The 12,577-nt window shown below is 36.6% G+C and overlaps 1 protein-coding gene across 1 annotated transcript in view; it reads right to left on the bottom strand.

Annotated features, from left to right (window-relative positions):
* Window positions 1-3,341, bottom strand: part of Tmem156 (transmembrane protein 156) — a 57,013-nt gene extending 53,672 nt beyond the window's left edge. Inside the window, exon 1 of the mRNA XM_087187464.1 lies at window positions 2,123-3,341. Coding sequence (XP_087043590.1) covers window positions 2,123-2,210 — 88 coding nt within the window. The 5' untranslated portion in view covers window positions 2,211-3,341. The remainder of the gene's footprint in view (window positions 1-2,122) is intronic.
* Window positions 3,342-12,577: the final 9,236 nt, after the last annotated feature.

Consider the following 12,577-nt stretch of genomic DNA (forward strand, 5'->3'; position numbering starts at 1 on the left):
AGGGGAATTTCACGATTAATCTTCCCATTTTTAGAACACTCTTACTTTGTCATCTAAATAATTTTACCAGATACTCTGTTTTATGAAATACACTAGTTGACAATTCCATTTATTTCAATGGGCAGGAGGCAGGAGGACTGCCAGTTCAAGGACATCTAGCTGAGACTAGATACAAACAAACTAAATAAACAAATCCCAAAACTCACAAAACCAAATATATACATATATAGCATGATTATTACACTATTGCAGGTGTAAAATATTTTACCTAATGATCTAATAATAATCTATTAATAATAGTAAACTTTTAATTATATGGCTCTGTTCAAAATTCCTTCTACCAGTAAATGATATCAAAAAAAGACAGCAGTTTTCAAACATTTTTGTTTGCTGTCCTGAAATAGAGACCCTTTGAAACAAAATTCCCAAACAAATCTATCACCCCAGAGAATTTGTCGAGTAATCTATACTGTTCTTGGGCCAGGCAAAGGGAAACAGGTATTTTCAGCTGGTGAAGGCAGGAAAGGTTGTATGGAGAGCTGATGTAATCAATTATGATACCAAGAGGATGAACATCATTATAAATGACAGTTGACCACCGTCAAGATGAAGAACTGACACATTACCATTAGGTCAGGGAAGTTTGATGAAGATGGATTTAATAAATATTCTTTGTTCTACCCACAAATACAAGGGGCTGCTAAAGCTTCCACCTGTCCCTCCCTGTGAATTTCTCTGAGCTGCACTTATTTCTGCTTCCCACTGTCCCCAGAGGCCACGTGTCACACTGAGAATCAAAAACTAAAAAAGCCATGCATCTGCCTGGGGGAAAGGGAGACTTCAGCATGCTCTTAGACCCGCCAGCTCTTATTAAATACCAACCAATGGTTTGCAAATAGTTTATTAAATCTTTTGTAGGCCAATAACCTGGTTTTCATTAGATTCAATGTCATTTTTTGGAGATGATAGGCACATACACCTCTTACCTTAGGTAATTATTAAATGAGCTTACTTTCAGCCCACTACAGCTTAAAAATAGATTTTCCTTAACTGGTCTCTGCATAACACATTTTCACCCAGTAAATCAAGCTTTAAAAATATATGCCATGGTTGCTTAATCTGAGCAATATAATGGCACCAAACCAAAGGAAATCTTAAAATTTCAATCATTCACAAAATTGCCATCATAGTGTTTATTGAGCAAAAATATTTTTATCTGGCTACTTTGCATCATCTAATATGCAACATTAAATAATCATTGCAATATGTCATCAAATATAGCTAGCAAAAATATTTTTATCTGGCTACTTAGTATCACATATATGCAACAATAAATATTCATTGCAACAAGGCATCAAATATAATTTTTTCTCTGGTTTCAATAAATTCATATGATTTCTATTTAATGATAGATACATTTTATTTTTACTTTTTCTTATCAAATTCTAGGTAGCACAATTAATATCCAAATGTTTACATTAATGTTTTCAGATCTTTCACTAGCATATAAAAATAGTTTAAATTTACCTCTATTTTCCTAATCCTAAGTTTCAGCAGTCATATAACAATTCTCTGAAATAGTCACAGTTAATTTTGTCCCATTTTTCTCTAGTCACAAATACATTCACACCTGCTTAAATTTGCACCCATCTTATTTCCTTTATATTTAGAAAATATCTAAATACTCTTATTTTTCCAAAAGCAGCAGTAAATTATTTACCTGAAATTGCAAAAGAGGGAATTTAAGCATTTTAGCATAATAAATGGTACTTTCTTTATTAAATAATTCCAGCATGTAAAACCATCCTTAAAAGTGTTTTGAAGGAAATTTTCAAGGAGCAAAATCATGTGACAAGAAATTATTGTAAACTCAATGTTTGAAATCTAGACTATAGACTTTAAATATCTCTTTTCATTTTTATGTATGTTACAGTAAGTAATATGAATGAGGTTACTGTACCATATAACTATCAATTAAAATTAAAATTTCATTTTATTTTACTAGTTTTTCAAACAGAACTTCACCTCAAGCACATGTATCCTAAAAGTTCTTTTCTGTAATCCTTAGCTGACAATTTTTAAAAATTAAGAAAGGAAAGCTAGATTACAATTATATACTCACCTTTTGATGTCTTGAAATATTCTGGCAAGATTAAAATGCATGTGATCACTATCGCAACAAATAATTTAAGGAGGACTGTTTTTGTCATGTCTACTCACATGACACAAATGTGCTCCATTCAGTACGCTGATGGTATGTTGCTTCCTGCTTCAAGTTTCATCTCTGTGGTACTTTACGTCAACGCAATTCATCTCATACTCACTTCCTTTTGGGTAAGACTTTAGAAAAAAATAGGCCTTGAACTCAGACTTCCCCATTTGGAGTCACTTTCCATTAAGAAAATCATCATATAATAAGCACTTGAAACCATAAACCAGAAAGATAAATGATCTCACGAAGCAAGGGGGTCTTATCCTCATCTAAATTTGAAACTGTTTTTCCACATTTACCAATGTGTGAGAGTAAATATAAACTCACAATATACTCACCAAAAATAAAAAAGATGAATGTTAGTAATGCCCAGATTGTATGGGCACCATCCATTCATTTATTCACTAAGTGATTGTTGACCCCTCTTAAGTGCCAGGTGTTGCGCTGTGATCTGGTGTTCAGAACAGTATGCCTATAGCACAGGCAAAAGTACAAAATGTAAGATAAACTAAAGATTCACGCAAATGTTTGGATCTACTTTCCTACCCTGTATATAAGCAGCAGAATGTAACACATTACTATTATGCCTATAATCACTGATTATTGTTACAAAACCCACATTTTCTGTCCCCATTTTTAAAAAATGATCTTTCATTAAGATAATCCTAGTGAAATAAAATACTCTGTTTTAGAATATAAATGAAAGGTAGGGAAAATTAATGGTAAATAAACCATATGTGTAAACCAATATTTTTACTTAGAAAATCTATGTATTTCTATTGTTCTTGGTTTCTGGTTAAAAAAAAAAAGAACCAAATACCTCTCATCATTTTCTCCCTGTTCCTGCCCACCTGTAGATCTCACTCCCATCCATTTCCATTTATCCTGTTTCTTGTTCTTACCCGCCCAATCCTGAACTCAGTGGAACAACAGGTTGTTAAGAAGTAAGAAGTAGGAGATAAAGGCTGTGCTATGGATCTGCTGTGTAAATTAACTGACATTTTTTCTGATTGAGACAGCAGTTGATGGAGATGGGAATGATAGTTTAGAAGATTTTAGGACCTCAGTGCAAGAACAGTCAAAATGGGAGTTAGACTCCAAACATAAAACTGACTTTAAGAACAGCAACAAGAATTATTCCAAGCTTGACATGGTGGTGCACACCTGAAATCCCAGCACTCAGGGAGGTGGAGGCAGGGAAACTGTTAAACTCAAGCCCAGCCTGGGGAACTTAGTGACTTACCAAGACTTTCTGTCTTCAAATAAAAAAGGCTGGAGTGTAGCTCAGTGTGAATGTACTCAGTTTAATTCCCAGCACTGAAAAAAAAAAGTCATTCCAGAGAAAGGAAGAACTGATGAGAGCCATGGCCTGCCCTGACTGCCGGACTGCAGGGTACTAGAACACAGGTTGGAGCAGTCTCCAGTAGAGACCCCAGTGAGGAGGTGTGGGAGGCACTGTCCCTTCATGCTTCTCCAATCTTACAGGTTTTACTAAATGGTCAATAAATAATTCTCTCCCCCTTTTGACCTTGTTTTGATTTCCCTAGACATTCTCTTATTTATGAATACAGACATTCCAACTATAATTCTATCAATTCTGTCAATGTTTATCAAGCTTATCAACTAAGTACTTACTTGATATATCACCATCAAGTCAGTAATTTTTTTTTTTGGTACCGGGGATTGAACTCTGTACTTGTGCTTGTGAGGCAGGTGGCAGAACCACTGAGCTAAATCCCTGGACCAAGTCATTAAGTTTTTGATCAGTTTTCTTTAAAAGGCAGTTAAATCACTATTTTTTCTACTTTATTTTCACTGTCCTTGAAATTAGTCATTAGTACCTATTCTTTTTATGTAAATTTTACATTGCTGTGATTCATTTTTTAATTCTTGTGTCCATAGTCATCCTTATTGATTTACATATTGTTGTGGTGGTCCTTCTTCCAAACATGTGCATACACATACACACACACACACACACACACACACATCACCTTGCTCCCTACCACACTGACCTAAGGCTAGTTACCTTACCCTTGGGCACCTAAAAAGCCTTTTTCTCTAGCGGCTGCAGGAGCTTTTGTTCTGATTAGGCTCATTTGTTCTGCACCTGGTTTCTCTGGTGATGACCAGATGGTGAGTATCAGGACAGCAGTAGAAGGACCATAAATCCCAAACCACAGCCTGGCTGCTCTGAGGATATAGGGGATCAGAATCTCGCAGCTGGCCTATGATCCACTTGCTGTACATCATTGTGTTATCTCTGAGTTAGCAAATCTTGAGAAAATTAAATATGCCTCACATATTTCAACAAGCTTTTTATTGTCCATGAATTGTTCAATTATATTGCTAATCTAATCTTTATAAATACTTTTATCATTCTGTCTACAGTTCCTAAATGTTTAAAGTGTTAGCAAAACAATGGCTAAATGACAAGCTCCAAATATCCACTGAGTGGTTGGTACCTGTCAAGATTCAGTAATAAAGGTCAAAAACAAAGAATCAAAAGTCTTACTTTTTTTGATTGTCATAATTCAGCCACTAAAGTGTTTTATAGAGCTCAAGATGTAGCTCAGTGGTAGAGTGCTTGTTCGATGTCTTGGATTCAATCCCTAATACTACAAAAAAATTTTACCACTGAAATTACTAAATACATAAACACAATATTAAATATTTACATTTTAAATACAAGCAATCCCTAAAATTTAGGAATAAAGTCCCAGTTCCTTGTAGGTAATCGAACTTAAAACCCTAATGCATCAGAAATAAACATACCGTAGGTGTGCTAACTCTTGATTCTATTTAACCTTTTATTTTATTTTGAAGATAGAACTGAAGCAACAGAAAATTTGGAAACATAAACAAACCTGATGTAGATAAGTGTTAAATTGTGTGTAAGCAACTTTCTCTAATCAGGTTATTTGTGGCTTTGACATATATACTATAAAGGTCAAAACTGTAGGAATGCTAACCCTCTAAGTGTATGTCTCTGGGTCATTGTTGGAATTTAATCTTCTTAATTTACCTTGAAGAACTGTGGGAAGCTGAGGGGCCTCCTAGAATCTGAGGATGGGTAAAGGACCCCGTGCTGCCTGGCTGTCCTCCTCTTGAGATGTGTCCCATTAAATCTGTTCTGTCCAGCTGTCCCTCAGACAAAGATCTACTATCTAGAATATATAAAGAATTCAAAAAAATCAGACCCCCCAAATTCAAAGACCCAATTCAAAAATGGGCATCTGAAATGAACAGATTTTTTTTTTTTTTGGTACAGGGGATCGAACTTGGATCCTTGCGCTTGCACAGCAGGCGGCGAAACCACTGAGCTAAATCCCCAGCTGAACAGACATTTCTCAGACAAAGAAGTAAAAGCACCAAATAAACATATGAAAAAATGTTCAACATCATTGGTCATTCAAGAGATGCAGATGAAAACAATGCTGAGATTCCACCTCACCCCAGAAAGAATGGCTGCTATCAAGAAATCAACCAATAACAAATGCTGGTGGGGGTGTGGAGAGAAAGGGACCCACTTCATTGTTGGTGGGAGTGCAGACTGGTGCAACTACTGTGGAAATCAGTATGGAGATACCTCAAAGAACTAGGACTGGAAGTCCCATTTGACCCAGCTATTCCCCTGCTGGGGATCTTCCCAAAAGAATTAAAAGAATCAAACCACAGTGATATCTGTACACCCATGTTTATAGTGGCACAGTTTGTAACAGCTAAAACTTGGAAACAGCACAAATGCCCATCAACTGGAGATTGGATAAAGAAGATGTGGGTGTTGTGCCCAGATTGTGAAGTCCCAAAGACCACCAGGAGGCCGTTTCCGATGTAAGCACACGAGGGTCATTTATTCAAGCTTAAGCAAGGACTCTCAATTGTCACCGACACAGCGGATCGAGATTGAGAGCCCCAAGTTCCAAATTAGCGGGGTTTTTATAGAGGTTACAGCAAGGTTTGGATTTTTTTCCACTTAGCAATTACAATGATTGGTCAGCGCTTAACATGCATGAAGTGTACATTTCTGATTGGGTGAACTCATCAGGGGTAAGGGGTGATTACGTATAGGTTTTACAAAAGAAAAGAAGGACAAAGGTTAGTGGGCGACTGTCACGTATTGATGGTCAGCAGACACAGTGACTAATGGTCATGACCACCCAGTACTGACAGTCAGCTCATTGACAGATTGTTCCTACAGATAGTGGGCCCAGAATGTTCATTTCCTGGGTAAACAGATGGCTGAGTAATAAACTTAGGAATCTTGTGTTACAGATTGTGTCTTTTGTCCTAGATCAAGCACATTTTAATCATTAATGTGAGAGGACAAAGGAGACTACTCCATTTTGGGCAAAATGGAGTCATTCTGGTCTCACATAAGCAAAATGGAGTTACTTTGGTCTCACATGAGTTTTTTTTTTTTATATAAAATGGAGTACTACCCAGCCATAAAGAATGAGAAACTTTTGTAACTTATATAAATGAGAGACATTTATAACTAAGTGGCTGCACATTGAGGCCATACTCATTTTTTTTTTTTTTTTTGCTTAAATTCTTTTATTGGTACATTTTAGGTATACAATATGTTTACGTTTATCATTGGGTGCTTGTACCTGTACATGATGTATCTCGGTTCTTATTTTTTCCCCATTACCTGTGCACCCTTCACCCCTCCACCCTTCCCTATTTACATACTTTGTTACCATTTTTTTTTCTTTTTTTATAATTTTTCCTTTCCATTCTTCCCTTTCCCCATCTCCTCCCACCACCCCTACCCCTTTGGACTTTCTCCTATTTCAAAATATCAATTGTTAGTTATTAATCCTTTTAATCCTTATTTACACTCTCAGTTTCTCACACTAGAGAAACTATTCAGTATTTACACATGTGTGTCTTATTTATTTCACTTAAGAGTATGGCCTCAATATGCATCTATTTAGCTATAAATGACTCTAGTTTCTCATTCTTTATGGCTGAGTAGTACTCCATTTTATAAAAAAATCACATCTTATCCAGTTTCCAGTTGATAGGCACATGGGCTGTTTCCAAGCTTTAGCTATTACAAACTGTGTTGCTATAAACGGGTACACATAGATCTCTGTGGTATGATTCCTTTAATTCTTTTGGGAAGATCCCCAGCAGTGGAATAGTGGGTCAAATGGGACCTCTCGTCCTAGTTTTTTGAGGTATCTCCATACTGATTTCCACAGTGGTTGCACAGTCTGCACTCCCACTAACAATGGAGAAGGGTTCCTTTCTCTCCACATCCCCACTAGCATTTGTTATTGGTTGATTTCTTGATGACAGCCATTCTTTCTGGGGTGAGGTGAATTCTCAGTGTTGTTTTCATCTGCATCTCTCGAATGACCAGTGATGTTGAACATTTTTTCATATGTTTATTTGTTGCTTTTACTTCTTTGTCTGAGAAATGTCTGTTCATTTCAGATGCCCATTTTTGAATTGGGTCTTTGAATTTGGAGGGTCTGATTTTTTTCAGTTCTTTATAGATTCAAGATAGTAGCCCTTTGTCTAAATTACAGCTGCTAAAAAATTTTTCCCACAATGTAGGTTGTCTGTTAGCTCTGTTGGTGGTTTCTCTTGTAGTGCAGAAGCTTTTGAATAAGATGAAATCCCAGTTGTTGATTCTTTCTGCTAGTTCCTGTGCTATATAGGTTTTGTTCATAAAGTCTTTTCCTATGCCAATGTCTTCAAGAGTTCTACCTAACTTATCTTCCAGCAACTTTAGTGTTTCTGACTTAATATTTAGATCTTTAATCCACTTTGATCTTAGTTTAGTGCATGGTGATAGATATGGGTCTAGTTTTAATCTCTGACAGGTTGAAATCCAGTTTTTCCAACACCATTTATTAAATAGGCTATCTTTCCTCCAATGAGGGTGGTTGGCTCCTTTGTCAAAGATGAGGTGGCTGAGTAGAGGCCATACTCTGAAGTAAAATTAATAGGACACACATGTGTAAATACCGAATAGTTTCACTGGTGTGAAAAACTGAAGGTGTAAATAAGAATCAAAATGTATAATTGATATTTTGTAATAGGAAGAAAATGCCTAAAGGAGTAGGGAAAGTGGGAGGGGTAGGGGAAAGGAAGGAAGGGAAAAGAAAAAATATGAGAAAAGGAAAAACATGGAAACAAAGTCTTTGTAAATAGGGAAGGGTGGAGGGGAGTGAAGGGAGGGCAGCGGAAGGGGGAAAAAATAAGAACCAAGATGCATCATGTAAAGATACAAGATCCCAATGATGAATGTAACTGTACTGTATACCTAACATGCACTGATAAACTTAATGGAAAAAAATAGTAACAACAATATCAACAGCAAAAAAAAAAAAATCTGCTGTCCTCTCAAACTTCTCCTGCCTGTACCATCTCCTTTCAGTCATCTAACACTGTTAAAGTTATTCTTCAAGCCTGCACTCAATTTTTAATGGTCTATGGGTAGATTGTATTTCATTTAACTACACTCTAATTATATCATTAAAAATTTTTTATATATAATGCCACAATGTGAACACTTATACATATAAATCTTCATGAGTCTGGTTGTACAGTAGAATTACTGAGAAGAACATAAAAGTTTTTGAAGTTCTTCATTCATATAGACAATTGTCTTCCAGAAAAGTTGTGTTTGTCAACTGTGGGTGAGAGTGTCCCTATACCACCAAACTTCAACACTCACCACTTTATTCTGCTGACCTCTGCTACTGTGAAACAAAAAAAAGTGTTGTCTTAACTGGCATTTCTTCATTAGTAATTCTGAACATTTCTTATAAGTGCTGGTAATTTTAACTTCTTCTCTTGTGAATTGCCTATTCGTGACTTTTATTGGAACGTTCATATCATTCCTATTGACTTATAGGTCTTTTTCTCTATTGAGAATATGTATTTTTTTGTCATATATGTGCATTTTTCACCAAGCTATTTTCCTTTTCCTTTTGTATATAGTGGGATTTTTTTAAATCCCCTATCATTCTTTTCTTTTCTTTTTCTTTTCTTTTCTTTTCTTTTCTTTTCCCAGGACTGGAGATGGGCCTCACACATGCTAGGCAAGTGCTCTACTGATGAGCTACATCACCAGTCCTCCCCTAATTCTTCCGTGACAGACTCTAAAATACTGTTGAGTATGTACCTGAATGTTTTATGCTGAGAAACAGATCTTATCATTGCACTTATAAACATTATACAAAATAATTTATAGTTTTTAAAGTAGTTTTTAGTTCTTAAATGCAAAATTTACTTTCAGTCTGTTTGGGCTGCCTGGACAGCATTCTAACAAACATAAATAAGCATGACCATCTCCTAACAAAGGAAACATCTGATCCTGTAGTAACTTGTTAGAGTTGATAATAATGTAATGGCCCACATTTCCATAGTTATGTTTTGCAATTTCCAAAATCCCTTCACAACTATTTGATTATAAAATGAGAATATAGCCAATGGCTACCAACCCGTAATTACTCACTCACTATGGTCTTCTCCCTCCTATTTCAATAAAGGAGAAAAAGAGATTAATGAATCTAAAACATAGACATATTAATAAATCTAAAATGTGATTGCTACTGCATTAGTGTTTAACTTTTGTATCTTGTATTTCATATCTGAGACCCAGTTTCTCAAGATACTTTAATACTCCTAATCAAGATTGAAAGTCTCAAATAAATTATTGTACATTTTGTGCTAAATACAAATTTTTTAAATGAGAGAATATTTTATTTTCAAGGAGCTGCTCTACCAGAAAGGGAAGATCATCACACTTTTAAAAGATAATAAATAACAACCTTAAAATATTGATTCAAATTTCACGTTTATGTAGTTACCTATTACTATATAAAATACACACTTGTGTATACTTTATATGAACAGTAGTGTATTTTCTTTTTTTTCCCCAGTTGAAACCATCCCCAATCCCTTTATTATATTTTGCAGAAAGACCATTTTGGGGTCAGAAGCAAGAACAACAGCAACAATCAATGGCATTTATTGAACATTTGCTACGTGCAACTTCAAATATATTAATGTTTTGTATGGATTATTTCATTCAATCCCCTAGGAACTCTTTAAGGGAACTATTGTTATTAACCCAATTTTACAGACACACACACAAACCACAAGTGCAGAGAAGTTAAATAACATGCTCAAACCCAGGTAGTTGATGAGGAGCAGAGCTAGGTGTCAAGTCCAGAGTTTGCAAACTGACTGCTCTCAACCCTGTACAGTATCATACCTCCACTCTCAGGCCGTGTGAGAGAAGGTGGACCTAGAAGGATGAGTCATAAAACAATAACAACACACATAAATATAGTTCTTACTCTGTGCCAGACACTGTACTAACCTGGGGTCTCACTGGTGGCACTATTGACATTTAGGGTACCTAAAGTGTAATCATGTTAGGGGGCACTGTCCTGTCCATTCTGGGGTGATCAGTGGCAGATGCCAATAGCACTCCCCATCTCGGTTTTGACAACAAAAGATTATCTCTAGATATTGCCAAAATAGCTCCCAGCTGAAAACCACTGCTTTAAACACTTCACTTACATTATTAAGTCATTCAGTCCAATAACAACTCTATGAAATAGTTACTATCATTATTTCCATTTTACTTACTTCGGGCCAGTTCTATTCTGGGTAAACTAATCATCTAGAAAGTGAATTTAAACGGCAATTCATAATTTCTCACCATAATTACTTCTAATTGTATTACTTGCAGGTCATCATCTATGTTGGCCACACAGCAATACTTAGATTAACACATTTTGTAGGGAAAATAATCTTTTTAAAGAGGTTTGGCCAAGTACAAAAGAGAGGGTCCTGGGAAAATCCAATCTCCTCATGTATTTTGCAATTCACTCAACAAATATTTACTGAACACATATCAAATGTCAGGAAGTCTCCCGACTCCTGGAAATTCTGTAGCAAACAGAAAAAATCCTTGCCTTCACATTGCGGTAGGAGCAAGCATTCAAATGGAAGACCATAATCATAAAATATGTTTTTCAGGTAATGTTAGGAATTGTGGAAAAAAAATTCAAGCAAGGCCTGAGGTGAGATGTGCTAGCAGAATGGGGCAGGACACAGGTCACTTTGAATAAGAATGTTAATGAAGGTCTTGTATGATTCCATTTCTATGACACTGGGGGAAAAACAAAACCACAGGAACAGAAAATAGATGAGCGCTTGCAGAGGGAGGAGGTAGAGGGAGGAGTTGACAACAAAGGGAGACAAGAGAATTGTTAGGACTGTGGAAATGTTTCATATCTTCATTATGCTGGTGATTATGCAACTAATATATGTGAGTCAAAATTCTAGAACCATACACTTAGAAAGGGTGGATTTTACTATATGTAAATTATAACTGGTAAACATCATTCTCATTCTCTCTCTCTCTCTCCATAGCCTCTTTGCTCTTTTAGAAATGGAGATTATTAAGAAAGAAAGGAACTACAGCTTCATTTCTGAGCCTGGCAGCTTTCCCCTGGGCCAGAGCTTGAGCTTCATAAATGAGAACTCCAGAGAGCACCTCCAAGCAGGCCAGCAGGAAATGACAGAGATGCTTTGTTCAATCCCCTTCTGTGACTTCGGTGAGACTGCTGCAAAGAACTCCAGGGCATGAGGGCACAGGAGAGGGGGAGGGGTGTCACCTCTTCAACACCCAGGAGTTAGCCAGGTCAACCCAGAAAATACAGCCAGCTTCACAGAGAACCAGAAAATGCATTCAGCATCGTTCCAACACCAGGCTGTGGTTCTCTTGGTGCATTTCTTCCCCAGAGGAAGAAATCTGGTTTCATCCACTACCACCATGCTGATAAAGCTCAGAACTGGGCAGCAGAGCCCCAGGCCTTCACTCCTACTCCTAGGAGGTGGCTGGCCTTCTTGTGCCCAGTCCATGCATGGCTGCTTTGCTAACACCATCCCCAACCCAGTTACCTGGGGCTGGAAGGCCATTTGTTTTTTACTAACAAATCCCCGTGCACTGATATGACGCTTCTGCAGGAAAGAACCTGTTGAAGGCAGTTCCTCTAAAAGAACTGTGATTCAGGCTGGTTTATCCAGCTGAAGCACTCAGAAGGAAAGAAAGAAGGGAAAACCACGCTGGAATAGATTTGTAAGACCACTGTAGCATCCCAGCCTCTAGCAACAAAGTTTCTGGCAGCTAATTTGACACTGAAATGCATTGACTTATTAATTACATGGATAAAGAGAAAAGCATGATCAAAACATTCTTTGTGATGCTAGAATAATGTAATGACTTTTGACTCTTTGATAAAGTAAAATCAATTGCTCAGAGTCTGAAAGTTATCAGGTCCAATAAATACAGTCTCAGATTTTAAAAAAGGAAAACAGGTTGCAAAC

The sequence above is a fragment of the Heterocephalus glaber genome, unplaced genomic scaffold (genome assembly GCF_053883595.1).
Source record: "Heterocephalus glaber isolate CG9 unplaced genomic scaffold, H.glaber_assembly_v1.0 deba00001509, whole genome shotgun sequence".
NCBI lineage: Eukaryota > Metazoa > Chordata > Mammalia > Rodentia > Bathyergidae > Heterocephalus > Heterocephalus glaber.